This window comes from Gigantopelta aegis, chromosome 2 (assembly GCF_016097555.1).
Source record: "Gigantopelta aegis isolate Gae_Host chromosome 2, Gae_host_genome, whole genome shotgun sequence".
NCBI lineage: Eukaryota > Metazoa > Mollusca > Gastropoda > Neomphalida > Peltospiridae > Gigantopelta > Gigantopelta aegis.
In genome coordinates this window covers 8,504,365-8,525,179 of record NC_054700.1, presented here as the reverse complement: position 1 = coordinate 8,525,179, position 20,815 = coordinate 8,504,365, and the positions used below count along the sequence as shown (strand labels likewise).

Genomic DNA, 20,815 nt, shown 5'->3' with positions numbered 1-20,815 from the left:
ACATCTCTTGAGGGTAAAACGCCCGTTTCATTGGTTGATTCGTGATAGACGACTATGGCATATGAGCTCCCATTTTTGTAGGCTGGCTTTTGCCCGAATAAAACAAAAATGCCCGAATCTGGATAACAACATTTATTTATATAGTTGGCATTAAAACAAAAAAGCTATATATGGTTGGAAACGAATCACTATGCATGTTGACATGGATTGCAGGGATGACGGTAGAATGATGGAAATGCATGGCAAAAAGGTCTCGGGTTAGCACATTTTGCCCGAATTTGAGGTTTTGTTCTAGCACTTGGGGTCTCTCTCTCTCTCTCTCTCTCTCTCTCTCTCTCTCTCTCTCTCTCTCTCTCTGTCTCTGTCTCTGTCTCTCTGTCTCTGTGTCTGTGTCTGTCTGTCTGTCTGTGTCTGTGTCTCTGTAACAATGTTTTGCAGCAATATTTTATGTATACGTTACCTAAAATAAAACCGTAAAAACTCCACAATAGCAGCAGTATTTTTTGGCCTCTGAACACGGTTGAAATCCAGAAATTTGTCCGCGCAAGTAGTCTGCTGTTTGTGTTTATTTCATTGCAGACAGCTTTGAAGTGGCAACTATTTGACTGAAGTTGAAAGGGGAGAGCATGTAGTTTGTAAACATGTGTAACTTGTTGACATTGACGACTCTGGTAATTCTGGCCCATGCAAAAGTTGTGCTTTTTGTGTAAAATGGGTGTACCCCGGCCAGGTTTAGAGGGCGTGTTTGTTTAAACCAATATGCTGGGAGAAAGAGCTGGACAACAGGGGTTGTCCTTTTCAGGGTATGTTTCCCCCAGGCAGGCAAAGGTACATACAAAAATCCATGGGTCTGCTGATATTAATAAAAATGTTATAGCCACAAACGCTATATAGAAACATATAGCGTAATTAATTGTAGTCTGTGGCCTGTTATGTATACGTTTCCCTAAAATAAAACCGTAACAACCCAACAAAAACGTTAAAACGGGAATGAATTTCTCCACTTCGAGGATCGATTATCGGACCTCAATTGGCTATTAAGAGTGAAGAAGAAGAAACGTTTTATTTAACGATGCATTCAACTCATTTTAATTACGGTTATATATGGTTACGGACGGGGCCATGAGCTATCATTTTTATCCACAGACAGAATAATACATACCATGGTGTTTCTGATACCAGTTATGGAGTCTAATGGGGCACACAGAAGGGGATCGACCCTAGACCGATCGCGCATCAGGCGAGCCCTTTACTGCTGAACTAATTCTTGCCTCTTGGTTCAAACACCTCGAAGCTCTTTTCAAATGTTGTGCGTCTGAGGTTTGATTCGGAAAATTTGGCCGCGGAGTTCGACTTCGGGTGCTCAAGATGAGTTGTTTCCCTTGGATCGTGTCTGTTTATCAACAATGTCACGAAAATGAACGAGAATGGGTGAAAGTGAACAGGACTCGGAGGTACTGTTATTTATAATGTCGATGATTATTTTTGGTCGTTTACCCATTGACCTTTAGGTAGATGTACTTTTTCTTTTAATCACTGTAGTCCGAGTATCTACTGATTGATTTTCCGTTATGTCTTGTAGACCTACCAGGATATGACCTCTCGTCCAAAGGTCAGCGTTTGTTGTGACGTCTTCGACCGCGTTTCAACTAAACTGTACGAACAGGAAGGAGGAGATGTTTTATTTAACGACGCACTCAACACATTTTATTTACGGTTATATGGCGTCAGACATATGGTTAAGGAGCACATAGATATATATATAGAGAGAGAGAGGGGAAATCCGCTGTCGCCACTTCATGGGCAGTTTTCGATCAGCAGCAAGGGATTTTTTATATGCACCATCCCACAGACAGGATAGCACATACCACGGCCTTTGATATACCAGTTATTGTGTACTGGCTAGAACCGTACAAACACGTACAAGCCCATGCCTTGTGTGAACATCAACAGGGGCGTAGCGTTATCTGGACCTGGGGAGGGGGGGGGGGTGTCGAATATGAACCAAGTGTTTTCTATTGTGTTTGCACCACCAGAAACTCCATATGTATAAACCTGTATGTTTTAGTTCTGAAAGCGGACTATTTTGCTTCAGCGGGGTGGGGGGGGGGGGGGGGGGTCGTCCGAATCCCCCAGCCTACGCCCCTAATCAACCTATTTATCTATCTCTCCGTCTTTCTATCTATATATCTATCTGCGCATGTATGTATGTATATATATATATATATATATATATAATAGAACGATACTACGGTAGCGATCCATTTCAACTGAAGGGGCAGGGGTGGGGGTGGCAAAGCATAGGCGTCTCTGGCCCCGCTAGCCCGAGTACTCTGACAGTAAGAGACCAAGACGGAAATGGTAACCGTTATCATGCTCTATAACCGTCAAAAACCAATCTATATCAATATATCAAACAATAGTCAAACATTCCCACAGAGATTACGCAATATTGATATTATATTGGTCTCTGACGGTTATAGAGCATCATAACTGTCACCATGTTCGTCAGCTCTCTTACCGTCAGAGTACTCGGGCTATGGCCCCGGCAGCTTCAGAGATTGTGGGGTGGGTGGGAGCAGTGTTTTTTGTGCGGTAGTGGTGGTGGATTAAATCATCAATCAATGTCGGTGGTTCCATTGGGCTAATTCACATTCCAACCACGACTGGTATATCAAAGGCTGTGGTATGTGCTATCCTGTCTGGGATGCCATGATGTATATAAATGATCCCTTGCTACTAATCGAAAAATGTAGCGAGTTTTCTCTCTAAGACTATATGTCAGAATGACCAAATGTTTGACATCCAATAGCCAAGTGGGCGGGACGTAGCCCAGTGGTACAGCGCGCGGTCGGTCTGGGATCGATCCCCGTCGGTGGGCCCATTGGGCTATTTCTCGCTCCAGCCAGTGCACCGCGACTGGTATATCAATGGCCGTGGTATGTGTTATCCTGTCTGTGGGATGGTGCATATAAAAGATCCCTTGCTGCTAATCGAAAAGAGTAGCCCATGAAGTGGAGACAGCGGGTTTCCTTTCTCAATATCTGTGTGGTCCTTAACCATATGTCCGACGCCGATATAATCGTAAATGAAATGTGTTGAGTGCGTCGTTAAAAAAAAGTTCTTTCTCCCCCCCCAGTCTATGATTAATAAATCAATGTGCTCGTTAAACAAAACAAACTTTAACTTTTTATTTTCGATATTCTTTCATGAAAACAAATAGCCAGAATGGCCATATTCACTTTTTTTGTTGGAGCACAACTCTAAAACCGTTTAAGATAACTTCATGAAACTTTGTACATATATTCTATTGGTCTAGTAATGCATTTTTGTGTGAGTTTTCATTGTCGATATTTTGTCTGTTACAATAGAAACAAATATCCAGAATATCCGTAGCACAACTCAAAAACCGTTTAAACTAACTCCCCGAACCTTTGTATACAGATCTAATGGTCTAGTAGTGGTGTTGTTGGTGGGGGTTTTTGTTGTGGGTTTTCTTTTCTTTTTTTTGCTATGAGGGAGTTTTCATTTTCGATATTTTTCTGTTACCATGGAATCAATGTAATGAATAAATTCACCGTATCGCTGTCACAATTCCCAAACCTTTCAAAATAACTTCACGAAATGTAGTACACGAAGTGGTTTACTAGTGTCTTTCGCTATGAGGGAGTTTTCATTTTCGATAATTTATCTGTTACCATGGAAACAAATATCCAAATTCATTCATAAAATCGTTTTAATTTTAGTGTTGGTTCCGTTTCATCAGCGGGAGACTGCCGGGAAATTGATGACTACGTCTCCTTGTTTTCTAGCTCATTTTTATTATTTTCAGTTTTGATTAAACATAGTTTTGTATGTCACTGGTAAACTGAGATATTTTAGATTAATAGATTTCTATTTCACAGACCCAACGGTTCTAAGGATTTCAAGAGGATTTTTTTAAAATATAATTTCCGTTAATGTAGGCTAATTGTTTTTAGGAAATAGGTCTTCTCGTGAACTTTAGCGGGGATGGGGAGGTGGTTAAAGTGTGTCTACCGAAGTTTATAGGGGATCAAGTCATGCTCTCCCAGAAAATATATTGAGAAAAAAGAAAATTTTCTTCGTCAGGGAGGGGTTTCTACCAGTGGAGACGCGCCTGCTTCTTTTTCTTCTTCTGCTTCTGCTGCTTTTTCTTCTGATTTTCTTCTTATTCTTCTCCTTCTTCTTCCTCTTCTTCTTTTTTTTTCTTCTTCTCCTCCTCCTCCTTCTTCTTCTTCTTCTTCCTCCTCTTCGTTTTTTTCTTTTTCTTCCGCTTCTGCTGCTTTTTCTTCTTCTTATGATTTATTATTAATTATTATTATTTTCAGTTTCCGAGAATAATAGAGCTAAATGTGGGAGGACGTCACTTTAGTACGTCATTGCTGACATTAACGAAAAACCGAGAAACCATGCTGGGCGCCATGTTCAGCGGAAACTACCAGGTCCAGAGAGACAAAGATGGCCGCTATTTTGTTGACGCTGATGGCGATAATTTCGAACATATTCTTCGCTATCTGCGGTTTGCCGACCTGCCTCCCCCAGACTCCATGGAGAAAGTCTACAAGGACGCCGTCTTCTTTGGTTTGACGGAACTGGCCGAAGAACTGGAACGCTATCCGCCGATAATGTCACGAATCATGAAGGAGAAATTCAGATCGAGGTTTACGGGTTACCACGAAGCCTTCAATGAAATCATCTGCGCAGCGTCAGACAGTTGTAACCTGGCAATAAAGACGCCAACTTCCAACGTTATCGTTTCCGTTCTTGCGCGATGGATGCCACCGGCCGCTGCCGACTTTGACGTGAATCATATCTGCAGTTTTGACCGGTTTTCCGGCACAAAATCGACAGCAGACGTGACGATAGGGCCGTGGGATGTTGACACGTTTGAGGACGATTACATTCGCACTCTGCACCAGAACTTGGAAGAGCGTGGCTTCGTTGTTGTGTATAACGTCATTGGTCCATGTCAGTATCGCTGCGAACTAGCAGACGACAGTAATATCGCCAGGTTTGATGAATGCAGAAGAATGTTCTATCGTTTTACATTCCATTGGGCACGCTCGCTGACTGCATTCAAGTAATTGCATACGGGTCTTTAAAAATGTGCTCCGACACCTTTAAGGAATATTTATGTATTTTTTCTTAAATGACATGCTCTTAACGATGTTCTACACATCCCAGTAGTGACATTTTAGGAACAAATATTTCAGTCAGGCGCGTTGGCAGGAGTTTTACCGTGGGGTGGTGTCTTAGACTGACGAGCGAAATTTATAGTCACGCTCCCCCAGAAAATATATTGAAACATAAAAATTACTTGAGTATGTAGGGATTTCGACTTCCGAGACCCTCCCTTTGTACACATGCCTGCCACAGCTTTTTAGAAATCCTAAAATTCGATTTATCTAATGGTTCAAAACAATTAAAACCCGCTGACCCTAGTTTCCGAGCAACGTACCACTTGGGCGGTGGGGGTGGGTGGGGTTTTGGGTGTAAAAAAAAAAAAAAAAAAAGCATTCTGAGAGAACTGCCAAAGCATTACATGTATTCTACCAGGCCAAACAAAGTTCACGGACCACAACCAGTGGCGTAGGAAGGTGCCAAAAAGTAAGGCAGTGCTACTGGATTACAAAAGTTGGAGGGGCACACACACACACACACTCACCGCTTACTTAGCTAGCCATAACTATGTAAAAATTGGCAAAGCCCCACGCAAGTCGAAGTTGGTAATTAAGTATCTCTACATGATCAAGCTGTACACAAAATGTTCAACTCAATAGCTTAAGGTAAGTCCGGAAAACTGTATGTGAAAGAGACTGACTTCCAGACGGAGACAAAACCCATAGTCACCGCATGTTGGACAGTCGCACAGTGAGGATTCTATAACACCAATCGTTTTCAGACCGCAGTGCCCTGTACACAACTGGATAAATGGCAGTCTGGGCCCCGTTTCACGAAGCCATATTAGCGCTAAGATCAGCTTAAGTGCATAAGGTACGTAGTTATCCATCTGAGATGAACTTGGCGCTAAGATCGTTTTGTGGAATGGGCCCAGAGGTGGTGAATAGGGTGGGGCTTGGTGTGGTTTGTAGTCTCTAGTCTTGTTTCTGAAAGCTGTGGTTTGTAGTCTCAGGTGTTGTTTTCCAAAGCTGTGGTCCAGCGATGTTTAATGAGAGTCTTTGATTTCTCGGTAAGACAGGACTGGTTTGAGGCCGTCTTTGTCTTATTCGCTCTTTGGTCTTCCTCTTTGGCGAGCCTGTTTGCCTTTTCATTCCCACCAACGGCGCAGTGAACTGGAAATCCATTACATCTTGAATACAGCTTCAAGCTGCAATAAGCGAAATTATTTTACACTACTATTAAAACTGGGTTTCCATAAAAGTTGAAGTTGGTCTGACACAGACTGCGATTGTGGGCCCATAAAATGTTTCGTCTGCGTCAGTTGACAGGTCAGGTCAGGTCATAGCGCTTAACGTGCACATTCTGAGCAAACTATTGTAGTGCACGTCTGCCATGGGCGCAGGTGTTGACTTACGTCGGCTCATCCGTCCAGGCCAGGACGTCAGTCAGTGACCTGCTACTGCGTTTATGAAAATGTGTGTACCATTCAGGAGGACGAGCAATCGCGTTCATTCGCTAGACTGGCTGTTCTCTCTTCTTTTTTTTTCGCTTAACATTAGATGAATGTGATACCACAGAAGACGATGGTACCAGTCATTTTAACTTATTTTCGTGCTTATATCCAATTAAGGTTCAAGCACGCTGTCCTGGCCACACCTCAGCTATCTGGGCTGTCTGTACAGGACAGTGGGTTAGTGGTTAGTGAGAGAGAAGAGGGTGTGGTGGTTTTACACCTACCCACTGAGTCGTTAAAACTCCCTGGGTGGGAGCCGGTACCGGGCTGCGAACCTTGTACCTACCAGCATTTTGTCCGATGGCTTAACTACGACACTACCGAGGCTGTTTGGTACCAGTCAAATTACGCCACAGGCTTGACTAGGGTTAGCGACTTCAAGGGAGATAATCGCGTGTGACGTTTTATGTGTGTGTTTACATTATATAGTAGCTTATACAAAACTAGAATGGATATTTTTTTTACTATTATTATTATTGATCTACACGTTTTATGTAATATCTTTTACAATTGTACTGTTCGTTAGTTTTGTTTAGTATTTGTAAGTATTCATTATTGAATTTTATAACCTTTTTTTGATTTTGTGATTTTTTAATTCTTACTTATATTTTAGACTACGTGTATTTAGAGTTATTTTTAAATATTAATCTTTGTTTTTACATTATTTGCATTTTGCGTTTTCTACATCTAGAATATATTTATGACCTTCATTTGTTACGTTTTTATTTATATTGTTGTCTTTTTATTTTATGTATACATGCTTACATAATAAGCGAGTTACCAATTATTATCAAATTTATGTCTCGAGTGAAATAATTTTCAGTTGTCACAAGCTTTAGCGAGTGACAACTGAAAATTATTTCATGAGAGACATAAATTTGATAATAACTGGTACTGATAGAGAATAATACACGAGTGGCCATTAGATACCATTTATCTCACGAGTTTGATACGTTTTTAAACAACGAGTTGTGAGATAAAAGGTATCCAGAAGTCAGTGATTAACAAATCAATGTGCTCTGGTGGTTGTGTTAGACAAAACAAACTTACGCTGTGTAATATAAACAATGCACAGCTTACTTACATGGTGTAGAATCTATAGATGCGTTAAAAATAATAAATATACAACATATTCTAGTCAAAATGAAACTGCATTGACTAGGGATCCAAAGGGGTCATAGTTTGTTTTGTTTTTTTAACGACACCACTATAGCACATTGATTTATTAATCATCGGCTATTGGATGTCAAACATATTGTTATTTTGACAGTTATACAGAGGAAACCTGCTACATTTTGTCATTGGTAGCAATGGATTTTTTATATGCGCTATCCCAGACAGAATAGCACATACCACGGCCTTTGTCGTGGTCAACTAGACCAGATATTATAGCTGCCATCCATATTGAACTTGAGGCTGTCCAACAACTCAACCTTAGGGTGACATCTGAATGGTTCCCAGCACATGTGGGAATCATTGGCAATGAAATCGCCGACTATGGAGCCAAGACGGCCCTCTCCATCACCAAAGACAAGATGATAAAGGATGTACCACTAGGCATAACAGAGATTATGTCTAAAGCCAAGAAGCACAACATCAACAAATGGCAGGAGAGCTGGGACCAAACTTCAAACACGTGGCACTATAATATCAAACCACTCAGTGATAGACAAAACAATTATCAAACTAAGAATAGGATAATCATATCTACTCGATAACTGGCTACTCCATAAGAAGAATAATTCAATTAACTGTAAGTGCGGTACCCCAGAGGATATGAAACACTACCTCATCGATTGCACGCTGCACAATAACCAGAGAAAAATAATGCTAAACGTACTCCTGAAAGACAACCTTGCCACTTCCATTACTCCTAAACTATTACTTAACCCAGAGAAAAAACTTAAACACAACTTATTTCAAGCAATTTACCAATTTGTGCAGTCCACTAAACCAAAACTGTAGCTAATCGGTGGTGGGCAGACGTGTGGGGGTTCTGGAGTCGGGCGGTGGGTCCGGTGGCCGGTTCTCAGCTCGTGAGTAGCCCTACTTTGAACTCGCTTACCGATTATGAACTCACGACTAGAACATGGTGACCTTCTAGCCCTCAATCGCACTCGTACACCCCCCCCCCCCCCCCCCCCCCCCCCCCCCCCCCCCCCCCCCCCCCCCCCCCATATGGATGGCCCACCTTAACAGCATACAAACTCAACCGACGGAGTATCGACACTCAGCACTCGACCGTCGATTAGGCACTCCAACCGGAAGGAGGTGGCGGGGCATGATACCCAACGGGTCACTACGGGCTCGTGACATAAAATTCCCCAACGTACTGACAGTAAGACCAGTGGACATCGTACCTTATGTATACATGTAATAAATGTTTATTACTGTTTATTAATGTTTATTCATGTATTACTATTATTATTATATGTATGCACTAATCATGGCGTCGGACATATGGTTAAGGACCACATAGATATTGAGAGAGGAAACCCGCTGTCGCCACTTCATGTGCTACTCTTTTCGATTTGCAGCAAGGGATCTTTTATATGCACAATCCCACAGACAGAATAGTAAATACCACAACCTTTGTTACACCCGTTGTAGAGCACTGGCTGGAATGAGAAATAGCCCAATGGGCCCATTGATTGCGCATCAGACGACCGTTGTACCACTGAGTTACGTCCCGCCCCTACTTTTGAGAAGCACACCAGTGTGATTCCATTTCAATAGTTAAATCATCATACATTTTCAGGCACATTTACGGTTTCTGTCGTTTTCTCTAGAATACATTAAATATTTATGCAACGATAGTCTTAATTGCTGTCAATCGTTTTTCAGTATGTTATGTGTGAACAGGGCGTCGTTCCATAAAGCGATCTTAGCCCTAAGATCACCTTAAGTGTATAGCTACCTTATGCACTAAGGTGATCTTACTGCTAAGATCGCTTCGTGGAACGGGGCCCAGGTGATTAATTCCATTGCTTTGTATCAACGAATTGTTCACAATAATTATTACTTTCGAAGTCTAAGCCGGCCTCGGTGGCGTCGTGGTTAAGTCATCGGACTAAAGGCTGGTAGGTACAGGTACGGCTCCAACCCAGAGCGAGTTCTTGAGGGCTCAGTGGGTAGGTGTAAGGCCACTACACCCTCTTCTTTCTCACTAACCAACTAACAACTAACCCACTGTCCTGGATAGACAGCCCAGATAGCTGAGCTGTGTGCCCAGGACAGTATGTTTGAACCTTAATTGGATATAAGCACGAACTTAAGTAGAAATGAAATGAACGAAGTCTAAGCCACACGGTCAAAACTAACCCGATTAGGCTACTTTGACAGTAAGAGAGCTATAGTCCGTCCCATCATTCGTTTGACGTAAGAAAAAAAATGAAAGAAATATTTTATTTAACGACGCACTCAACACATTTTATTTACGGTTATATGGCGTCAGACATATGGCTAAGGACCACACAGATATTGAGAGAGGAAACCCGCTGTCGCCACTTTATGGACTACTCTTTTCGATTAGCAGCAAGGGATCTTTTATATGCACCGTCCCACAGACAGGGTAGTACATACCACGGCATTTGATATACCAGTCGTGGTGCACTGGCTGGAACGAGAAATAGCCCAATGGGCCCACCGAAGGGGATCGATCTCACACCGACCGCGCATCGTGACGTAAGAAGAAAAGTAAAAGTGTTTTGGAAATACTATTTTTGTGTGCAATTTACAAATCAGTCGGCGGACTCTAGAAGGACATTTGGACAGCGTAATAACTGTCCAAATGTCCGTCTAGCTCTCTTACTGTCAGAGTACTCGGGCTAGGTCAAAACTAGACTAAAAATGGAGGCTGCGCGGAAAATATGCGCACGATTTTCTGTAAAAGCCATAAAATATAGATATAAATATAAAATAGACAAATCATTAAACAATAAATATAAAATATGAAATAGCTTTACAGAGACAGAACTATTCGGGCTGAGTCAAAACTAAGTGGTGCTTAATCAGTGTCCAGGTGTATATTTGTCAGGTTAATTTTGACATCAGATTATTAAGTTTATACTGTCGCAAATTTAGTCACAAATTTACCGTTTTATTGGGTCCGCTAACGCGTCGCCAATAAAAATAAATTTGCGACAGTAAAACCACCGATATACGTCCGCAAATCGGAAAACACAGTAGGGTTATCCCTATGCTAATTAAACTGTTTGTTGGTTGATTTTAAATAGGAAATTGTCACATTTTTAGTAAGAATAAGATATAAACGTCACCAGCTGGTGACGTCATTAGGCAGGCCATTAACAGACGGTGGGTGGTGGAAAAGTTAGCGGTTCTAACATAGATGTGTAATTTGACATATTTAATCAGCTCTCGTGAGTAGATAACGACTAATAAAGAATAATATGTTAATTTCTGACATAAAAACGTAATATGAACGCTACAGAAATTGTTTTCATGACGTCATTACAAAACAACCCTGTTCTTTGCTTAAACTAAGACGTATTTCTGTCAGAATTTGCGACCGGTATAACGGTGATTTTACCACCAGAAATTTTTAGTAGAGATCCAATCAGATTTCTTCTTACAAATGTGTTGAATTAGAATATTGGTTATACCGTATAGTTTACACAGCAATCTAACGACGATTGTCGCTTAGGTCTTGTTTTTACCTCGCATTGTTTTGGCTTGTTTTTTGTTTTTTAATGTAAGTATTATAAAGTCACGAATGATGACATGGCCGCTCTAGAGTCTATAGATTATAATTTACTACCTCGCCGGTTCGAAATTAGAACACAAACAGTTGCAGGGTGCTCCCATTAGCTAAAGTGATCACTTACAATAGTTCTTGATTTTGACAAATTATGATCGCGTTATTGAACGTCAAGATAAATACAGATAATACTATTAAGCCGTTAAATGTTGTTTACCTAGTTTTAGCTCAGTGGACATTTCGACCAATATTGTTTGTCTTGGTTTACGATATAGTCTGTTGGACGTTCGTAGAGAGCTTTTAGCTGCGTCTTGTGCACACCAGGTAGGCCTACAAGTTGAGGATTTAAATGAATGCAAACTGAGAAAGTAAGTACTGTTTATTACTACTTGTACCTGCATTATATTATTATTATTATTATTATTATTATTTAAAGTTAAAGTTTGTTTTGTTTAACCACACCACTAAAGCACATTGATTAATTAATCATCGGCTATTGGGTGTCAAACATTTGGTAATTTTTACATCCAGTCTTAAACCCGCTACCTTTTTTTTCCATTGGTGGCAAGGAATCTGTTATATGCACCATCCCACAGACAGGATAGTACATACTAGGGCCTCTGGTACACCAGTCGTGGTGCACTGGCTGGAACGAGAAATAGCGCAATGGGTCCACCGACGGGGATCTATCCCACACATTTACCACTGCGCTACGCTCTGCCTCTATTTCTAAAGAAAGACTATCTACTAATTCATGATATGTTCATTAGAAAGTCATCAGAGGAAACCCGCTACATTTTTCCATTAGCGGCAAGATATTTTTTATATGCACTTTCCCGCAGATAGGAAAGCACATACTACGGACTTTCACTAATTGTGGTGCACTGGTTGGAACGAAAAAAAAAACAAGCAGTGTAGATCCACCGAGGTGGTTTGATCCTGCGACGCAAGCACCTCAGTCGAGCGTTCAACCGACTGAGCTAAATTCTTTCCCTCATATTATTATTTAAGAACGTATGCATACTCTTCGCCAGAAATATGGTGTAACGAACATGGGTGGGGTGGGTTTGCCAGATGCATTGCTTTTAACTTGATGTTCAAGGGCGTGGCCTGGACCTGGGGTGCGGAGTGGAGGTAGAATATGAACCTTTCGGAGATTTCTCTAACATTTCTCTGAACACCAATATGAATAGCTTAATGTTGTATAGGGCGGGATTTACCTCAGTCGGTTGAGTGCTCGCTTAAGACGCTTGCGTCGCAGAATCGAACCACCTCGGTGGATCCATTGAACTCATTTTGGTTTTTTTTTTCTGGTTGAAGACCGTGGTATGTGCTTTCCCATGCTGCAATAAGAAAATGTAGCGGGTTTCCTCTTATGAGTACGTGTCAGAATTACCAAATGTTTTGACATCCAATAGCCAATGATTAATTAATCAGTGTGCTCTAGTGGTATCGTTAAACAAAACAAAGTTTTTACTTTAATGTTGCATTATAAACAAAATGTGTTAATCCTCGGAAGACCTTCGCCCCCGATGCTCGTACTATGTATCACCCGGTACACGGGGTAAATGCTGAACGTGCCAGGTAATCATTTCCCAATGGGGGTCATAAACGTGAAGAATGGCACCTGTGAAGTAGAAGAAACTCGGTGTAAGTGGCCTTTTACGTTATACCTTCATGTTTAGCCTAGCTTTGCATTCCCTCTTTGATGAAGCCAGTTCTGGACTAAAAAAAACATTGTTTAAGGCGATGCACGAACCCATTACCTACCAGACTTTAATCCAATGAGGGAGCGGGACGCAGTCCAGTGGTAAAGCGTTCGCTTGATGCGCGGTCGGTCTGGGATCGATCCCCGTCGGTGGGCCCATTGGGCTATTTCTCGTTCCAGCCAGTGCATCACGACTGGTATATCGAAGGCCGTGGTATGTGCTATCCTGTCTGTGGGACGGTGCATATAAAAGACCCCTTGCTGCTAATCGGAAAGAGTAGCCAATGAAGTAGCGACAGCGGGTTTTCTCTATCAATATCTGTGTGTGGTCATTAACCATATGTCCGACGCCATATAACCGTAGATAAAATTGAGTGTGTCGTTAAATAAAACATTCCCTTTAATCCAGTGATAATTCATTAGGCCTACAACACCGAGGCTAAAGTGAATAGCTCCTGTTTTTACCAAGACCTACTTGAATATTTCCTGTTTTTAACCAATGTTTCAATTTGGTATATCCTTTACAGTATGCCCTTTTTCATGAGCATAAAATACCTCTTGCTGTTTACCGGGGTATACTCTGTTAGAGGGTTTCTTGTTTCGTCCGAGGGCGGGACGTAGACTAGTGGCAAAGCGCTCACCTAATGCGTGGTTGTTCTAGGATCAATCCCCGTCGGTGGGCTCATTGGGCTATTTTCTGTTCTAGCCAATGCACCACGACTGGTATATCAAAGGCCGTGGTATGTGCTATCCTGTTTGTGGAGAAAACAAACTTTTAACTTTTTTTCCCTACACCACACTTAAGTGTCACGGTTCAGGTGCGTGCGTGTGCAGGGAGGGTCTAGACTGGTGAGCGAAGTTTAAAGGGGGAGGTCAAATCATTATCCACAGGAAAATATATTTGAAAACAATAAGAAAATTTGCTTGAGCAGTGGGGTGTGACACCGAACCCACGCACCCTCTACATGCGTCTGCGGTTACCATGATAAGTTACAGATTACAAATCCTGCCCTGCGTTCAGTGACAGCAAGCGACGCTAACGTTTGCAAACTATTTGACTGGTTCCCGATGTGCTCATTCTGTTTCTTACATACCCGTTGGTAAGAACACCATGTGTTGTTTATGATTACACATACTTGTTAACACATGTACGTGTGTTAACAATTTCAAGACATACGATTGGCTGCTCCTAGGTGATGACCAGGTCACCAATGTCATACCATACTCCAATAAAAAAAACAGCGCGATGGAAATCAATTAGATTGTGACATAAAGTTAACTTGACAAGCATGTGTCTGTGACGCGTAAGTCAGGTACAAGTCCAACGGTTGTAAATAACTTTTAGTCTAAAAATATGTTAAAATTTTCTTTAAATAGGTCTACATTTATCAAAAACGTAATTCACTATTGTTTGGTATCTACGTATACCTTTTACAATATTTTAAAAATCTACCCGTTTTTAATATATTCGCAATAAAAAGTCGCGTATTTCCCATCGCTTGCCAAAAAGCCTCTGAACTCCAAGAGTTAATTCACATGACCCCGTGACGCGCTAACCGGCATAACATGAAAGCGTGATTCGCAGCCTTTCAGACATTTCACATGGAAGTGGAACACGTGTATTTTTAAAACACGAAAATGTTATTCTATTGAAATGAATTGTATGTGTGGAATATTATTTTAAAGATATCTTTCAAATGTGAAACATGGTGAACCATTATTCGGTGTATAGATGTACAAAAGCTGCAATTAATGGAAAAAGAAGTTTGCATATTTTTCCGAACACGTGCGTATTGGAAAGGACCGTCAAGATGGGATACGATTTGCAGTGATCACTTCACACCTGGGGATTACGACAATTATCTAAGATGGTCGATGGGAATGGCACCAAAACGTTTGTTAAAGAACTTGTCTGTTCCGAGCCTGTATCCCCTCATCTTCATAAATCAAGGCTAATATTCGTTCCTCGTATTCAGCCTTGATACATGTTGTCAAGAAATCGTGCCACAAAATGCTTAAATTTCATTGGATGCGATGAGATCTAATTGCAACGAATCGCAACGCTCCTTATAGATTCCCTTGTTATTGTAAACAAAGATGGCAGCGTCAGTGTCCGTGGAAACGTGTCGTGTTTGTCACGATATGTTAAAAATAAGGTTTCGGCGGTTAATTTTTGATATTGCTTTCAAGATTGTCACATGTTACCGATGCTGTGATTGGTCAGCGATGTCATCGTGTAAGGGACATAATCGGTGTTACAAATTTTCTTCCAATAGAGGGCGCTAGTAGTGGATATCAGTAATCTTGACTACATGTATCAAGGCTGAATACGAGGAACGAATATTAGCCTTGATTTATGAAGATGGTATCCCCTCTGTTCAGCCTATTTGCAGCCCGGAGCCCGAACGTCGCCCAGAGACAAAAACAAAGCCCGAATGTTAATGCCGAGGTGTACATTGTTCACATTTGGCACAAAGATACACCTCAATACGATGCATTTATATATGTTAAAAAACATAAATGTAGAAAAAAATATGTTTTAGAAAAAAAATCGCATTTTTCAAGTTCGGGCTGTACATAATGAAATCCCGAACATCGCCCGAAGACAAAAACAAATAGGTCTACCGAATGTTAATGCAATATTTTTCCTACATTTATCTTTTTTAACATATACTCTTCAAAAAAAGAAACGCAAAAGGGTACAAATGGGTTTATAACTCCGATTTTATGTTTCCTACCGGTTCATGCTTTGTGAATATAAGGTCATTGCATGTCCCAAACACATTCCCACGGTTACATTCGATAAAACGCAGCTACTGTACAATAAAGTTCCAAAATGTGAATATTCGCAAAAACGCAGCCACGTGCAAACCATGTCACCACTGCACGTGCGTTGTCTGCACGTGCAACATGAACACCGACAGTATAAAAGTGCAGGGTGTTCGCTTGCCTGGCCTCTGTATCTGGCCGACAGTTGACAATCCAGGACATGCCACGTCTCAGTGAATCGCAGAGAAACAATGCCATCGGCCGACTAGACGCAGGCGAATCCAGAACGGCCGTTGCCAGGGCATTCCATGTGTCCCCAAGCACCATCTCCAGACTGTGGGACCGTTACCAGCAACATGGATATCAACACGTGACCTCCCTAGATCCGGTCGACCACGGGTCACTACCCCCGGGCAGGACCGCTACATCCGGGTACGCCACCTTCGGGAACGATTGACTACTGCCAAATCCACAGCCGCAGCAATACCAGGTTTGCGCAGGATATCCGACCAGACCGTACGGAACCGCCTACGTGAGGTAGGAATTCGTGCCAGACGTCCAGTTCGAGGTGTCATCTTAACACCACAACACCGTCGACTCCGACTGCAGTGGTGCCAGATTCATCGACAATGGCCTCAACTGCGATGGAGACAGGTGTGGTTCAGTGACGAGTCCCGATTTCTGTTCCGACGTCATGATGGAAGATGTCGCGTGTATAGGCGTCGTGGTGAACGTTATGCGGCAAACTGCGTGCAGGAAGTGGACAGATTCGGCGGGGGTAGTGTCATGGTGTGGGCAGCCATCTCACACACTGGCAGAACTGACCTGGTCCACGTGCAGGGCAACCTGAATGCACAGGGCTACATTGACCAGATCCTCCGGCCACACATCGTTCCAGTTATGGCCAACGCCAACGCAGTGTTCCAACATGACAACGCCAGGCCTCACACAGCACGTCTCACAACGGCTTTCCTACAGAACAACAACATTAATGTCCTTCTTTGGCCATCGATATCACCGGATTTGATCCCAATTGAGCATCTATGGGACGAGTTGGACCGACGCCTCTGACAGCGACAACCACAGCCCCAGACCCTGCCCGAGCTGGCAGCAGCCTTGCAGGCCGAGTGGGCCACCATCCCCCGGGACGTCATCCGTACTCTGGTTGCTTCAATGGGCAGGCGGTGCCAGGCAGTTGTCAACACACGCGGAGGCCACACCCGGTATTGACTCCAGATGATCTTGACCTTGGTGGTGTGTCCTATCACTTACTCACAATGGACTAGAGTGAATTGTGAACAATCCTGCAACATTTGGTAATTATCGGACTCACCATTCAATAATTAAATCAATTCTCCAAATGTTACGACAATGTGGTTTTGCGTTTCTTCTTTTGAAGAGTATATATATGTTCGGGCTTTGTTTTTGTCTCCGGGCGACGTTCGGGCTCCGGACTGCAAACAGGCTGACCGCATTTGGCTCGCCAGATCATCGTCGGTTCAAACTGATAGGGATGTACCCCTAACGGATTTTGTTCCTTCTTCCTCACCAATCGAGAGAGCATTAGAATAAATAGACAAATGCGAAGTCCGAAATGTCCAAACTAACGTCCGATAAGAATGAGCTATTTTCCGAAGAATCATTACATGCTGTCGCCATGCTAACCTACTAATGAATGAGTGGAATTCACCGGATGCAGGTCAGATGCGGGTCAAATCGACTGGATCAGTGTTTTTTCCCGAACGTTTTACAAAAAGTCGCTTTATTAATAATTGGGGTGGTATTTTTGTTTTTTATGTTTAATAATTTAATCTTTATATATATTTTTATATGCTATTTATTAATAATGTGCCATGATTGTGGACCTTTAAAATCTGGTTTTTGAGGATATGTAAGAAATAGAATAATTCATTCGTGTCCGTTAGATACCATTTATCTCAAAACTCGTTGTTTAAAAACGTATCAAACTTGCTTTCGCTCGTTAGATACATTTTAAAACAACTCGCTATGAGATAAATGGTATCTAACAGCAACTCATGTATTATTCTCTATTTAGCAAATACGCATAATGTCTGTTTTTGACCTAGCGCGGGCACCCAAATCCGCGCCGCGCAAATGAAATCACGGCTTGCACGTTCCGCGCCTCACCAAACACCGCGCACATGGAAAACGTCCTTTAATAAGCTATTTTTCCTTTCAGGTTTCTAAGTCTCCAGAACAACACTATGCGCGGTTTTCAACCCATTCACGTCTTTATGTGTCTGATCGTCAGCTTAAGAACACCCGCTCGGGCCAGCGCCGGAAGAGAATGGTGGATGGTGCGTATGACGGAAATGGACAAGCGGATGCTTCCGGCGCAATCAATAACAGCTTCTTGCACAGCAGATTGTGGTGTTTGGTGTACGGAAGATCCGACCTGTACCACTTTTTCTTACGGTGAGATCGTCAGAATGTGCATGCTGTACCCAGAGTTGCTCCGCCCTTACGACGTCAGTATAACCTTGCATCAGGCAGACTTTTTGACCTTTAATGTATTCCAAGGTAACATACATTTTAATGTGTTTCAAGGTAACGTACATTTTAATATGTATCAGGGTAACGTACATTTTAATGTGTACCCAAGGTAACGTACACTTTAATGTGTTTCAAGGTAACGTACATTTTAATGTGTATCAGGGTAACGTACATTTTAATGTGTATCAGGGTAACGTACATTTTAATGTGTACCCCTAGGTAACGTACATTTTAATGTGTACCCCTAGGTAACGTACATTTTAATGTGTTCCAAGGTAATGTACATTTTAATATATATGAAAGTAACGCACATTTTAATGTGTATCAAGGTAACCGTACATTTTAATGTGTATCAAGGTAACCGTACATTTTAATGTGTATCAAGGTAACGTACATTTCCCAGATAGCTGAGGTGTGTGTCCAGGACAACGTGCTTGAACCTTAATTGGATATAAGCACAAAAATAAGTTAAAATGAAATAAAATACATACTGTAATAGTTTCAGAAAAGTCCACTTACCCAGCAGGGTACAGGAAGACGAGCATTCCCGATTTCGTGATCCGCTTTCACTACTACTGGGAACTGAACTGGTCCAGTGCAAGTCTCGTGTGTCAGCAGGAAGGTGGACGATTGGTTATGGCCAACACCGAGGAGAAACGCGAACTCCTCGCCCGCAAAATAGCACACAGTCGAGGTGAACTAATATTGTGAAGGAGTTTTTGTAGGGGGAAGGGGGGTTCTAGACTGAGAACAAAGTTAATGGGCGGGTCGAGTCATGCTCTCCTGAAAAATGAAAAATGTATTGAAAAAATAGAAGAAAATTTGCTTGAGCGGTAGGGATGAGGTGGGGGAGGCGGTTAATACCCAAAACCCTCCCCCCCCTGCACATGCGCCTGTTGTCTCAAGTTTATTGAAATATTTTATTTATTATCTGTCGATAACTCTATATCGGCCGGTTTCTGAGCAGATATTCTAATTTTTAATACTTCCTTTAAAGGTGCTGTCTCAAAGTTAAAACTTCAGTAGTTTATATATTAGGTAAATTTAATGTGTACGCATAAAACACTGACGTCACGAGTTAATGCGTATGGCACACTACACTATTAACCCATCCCTCCACCCCCTCCAAAAAACAATCTACTATTAAATGGAATTATTTGGTTGTAATTTTTTATAAGTATATAGCTAAAGGTATAAACGTTGTTTCAAAGCAAAAAATGAATAAATATTTTTGGCGGGAACCGCCATTATTGTAACTTTGACGTAGCACCTTTAAGTGGTGCTGGTAGTTTGTTGACCCTCACATTACCACATTTGTTTTTGATGTCAATAAACATAATTTTTAAAAGAAAAAATAATAATTTGAGTTGTGATAGGGATGACAAAATAACCAGCGTGTATCTTGTCATTTTCAGATCTGAGGATTCGTGACGATAATGGATTTTACGTCGGAGCTTACGCTATTTCCGGTTCCGATTTTTCTTGGCTGGACGGTAACGATACACCGGTGGACCATTCCGCCTGGGCTTCCGGAAAACCGGACGGAAGCGGAAACTGCACGGTATTGTTGCCGACCGAGTCATTCAAACTAGCAGATGAAAACTGTGACGTCCAGCGGCCATACATCTGTGAACTCATGTGATGTAATCGGTGATTCAGTCTGATTCGACTGTGACGTCATTGATAGTCCGATCCTATTACAATGTAGTCAGTTATACAGTCTGATTCTACGGTGACGTAGTCGGCGATAGTCTGGTTCTACTGTGACGTAGTCAGCGATACAATTTGATTCTACTGTGACGTAGTCAACAATACAGACTGATCTTACTGTGAGGTAGTCAGCGATACAGTTAGATTCTACCGTGACGTAGTCCAAAATATGTTCTACACTGACGTAGTCCGAGATACATACGGATTTTAATTTACTAACATTTCTACTATGTAACTTAGAAATAAAAAAGCTGATATAGAATTCAATTAAACATCATTGTGCAAACAACTGAACCAGCTTACAAGTACGCACATATATAGTGGTTAACCAAATGTGTATAATAATATATTCACAATTACATGGCCCCACTCCAACTCTACCCCCACCCCCTTCTACCAAATACATTTATTTCGTCCATGGACGAACTGTACGTTAAATTACTGAACGAAATATACATATGGATCGTCCAAGAATGATTTTTGCTTGTCTGGAGTTCATCATTAGGCGAATAAATACAGATTGTCTTACAAATAGACAAAACTTTTAACTTTACTAAATAGACATAATTTTACCACTATATAAATAACATGACCCCACCAATGAAAAACTGTGGTACAAAAAAAATACGACCAATCGTCTTGGACGGTCATTTATTATTATCTGGAAGTGAATATGTGAGGCATATTTTGTAGGGGGCAATCTGCCTTTTGCCTGAATTAAACGAAAATGCCCGAATCTGTA

At 41.7% G+C, this 20,815-nt stretch overlaps 2 protein-coding genes across 4 annotated transcripts; both read left to right on the top strand.

The window, feature by feature from the left end:
- The first annotated feature begins 1,170 nt into the window (after positions 1-1,170).
- LOC121380858 (BTB/POZ domain-containing protein KCTD7-like) lies at positions 1,171-6,795 on the top strand. 2 transcript variants are annotated; one of them, XM_041509858.1, is made up of 2 exons: positions 1,171-1,454; positions 4,350-6,795. In XM_041509858.1, the coding sequence occupies exons 1-2, from the start codon at positions 1,428-1,430 to the stop codon at positions 5,103-5,105; spliced, it is 783 nt and encodes a 260-aa protein (XP_041365792.1). In that variant the 5' UTR covers positions 1,171-1,427; the 3' UTR covers positions 5,106-6,795. The 2 variants fall into 2 exon arrangements, with proteins under 2 accessions (XP_041365792.1, XP_041365801.1); XM_041509867.1 differs by lacking the exon at positions 1,171-1,454 and adding an exon at positions 1,638-1,656.
- Positions 6,796-17,296: 10,501 nt separating this feature from the next.
- LOC121376632 (hemolymph lipopolysaccharide-binding protein-like) lies at positions 17,297-20,507 on the top strand. 2 transcript variants are annotated; one of them, XM_041504490.1, is made up of 4 exons: positions 17,297-17,548; positions 18,050-18,390; positions 18,863-19,057; positions 19,779-20,507. In XM_041504490.1, the coding sequence occupies exons 2-4, from the start codon at positions 18,075-18,077 to the stop codon at positions 20,003-20,005; spliced, it is 738 nt and encodes a 245-aa protein (XP_041360424.1). In that variant the 5' UTR covers positions 17,297-17,548; positions 18,050-18,074; the 3' UTR covers positions 20,006-20,507. The 2 variants fall into 2 exon arrangements, with proteins under 2 accessions (XP_041360424.1, XP_041360425.1); XM_041504491.1 differs by having other exon boundaries at positions 17,298-17,548; positions 18,050-18,285; positions 19,779-20,505.
- Positions 20,508-20,815: the final 308 nt, after the last annotated feature.

What these genes read in the sequence shown, in the direction of transcription:
- LOC121376632 (XM_041504490.1), top strand. Translation starts at nt 18,075, where the DNA reads ATGCGCGGTTTTCAACCCATTCACGTCTTTATGTGTCTGATCGTCAGC. An exon ending in GACCTTTAATGTATTCCAAG is followed by an intron (nt 18,391 to 18,862) that starts GTAACATACATT and finishes ATACTGTAATAG; the next exon opens with TTTCAGAAAAGTCCACTTAC. An exon ending in CAAAATAGCACACAGTCGAG is followed by an intron (nt 19,058 to 19,778) that starts GTGAACTAATAT and finishes TGTCATTTTCAG; the next exon opens with ATCTGAGGATTCGTGACGAT.
- LOC121380858 (XM_041509858.1), top strand. Translation starts at nt 1,428, where the DNA reads ATGGGTGAAAGTGAACAGGACTCGGAG. An exon ending in AAAGTGAACAGGACTCGGAG is followed by an intron (nt 1,455 to 4,349) that starts GTACTGTTATTT and finishes TATTATTTTCAG; the next exon opens with TTTCCGAGAATAATAGAGCT.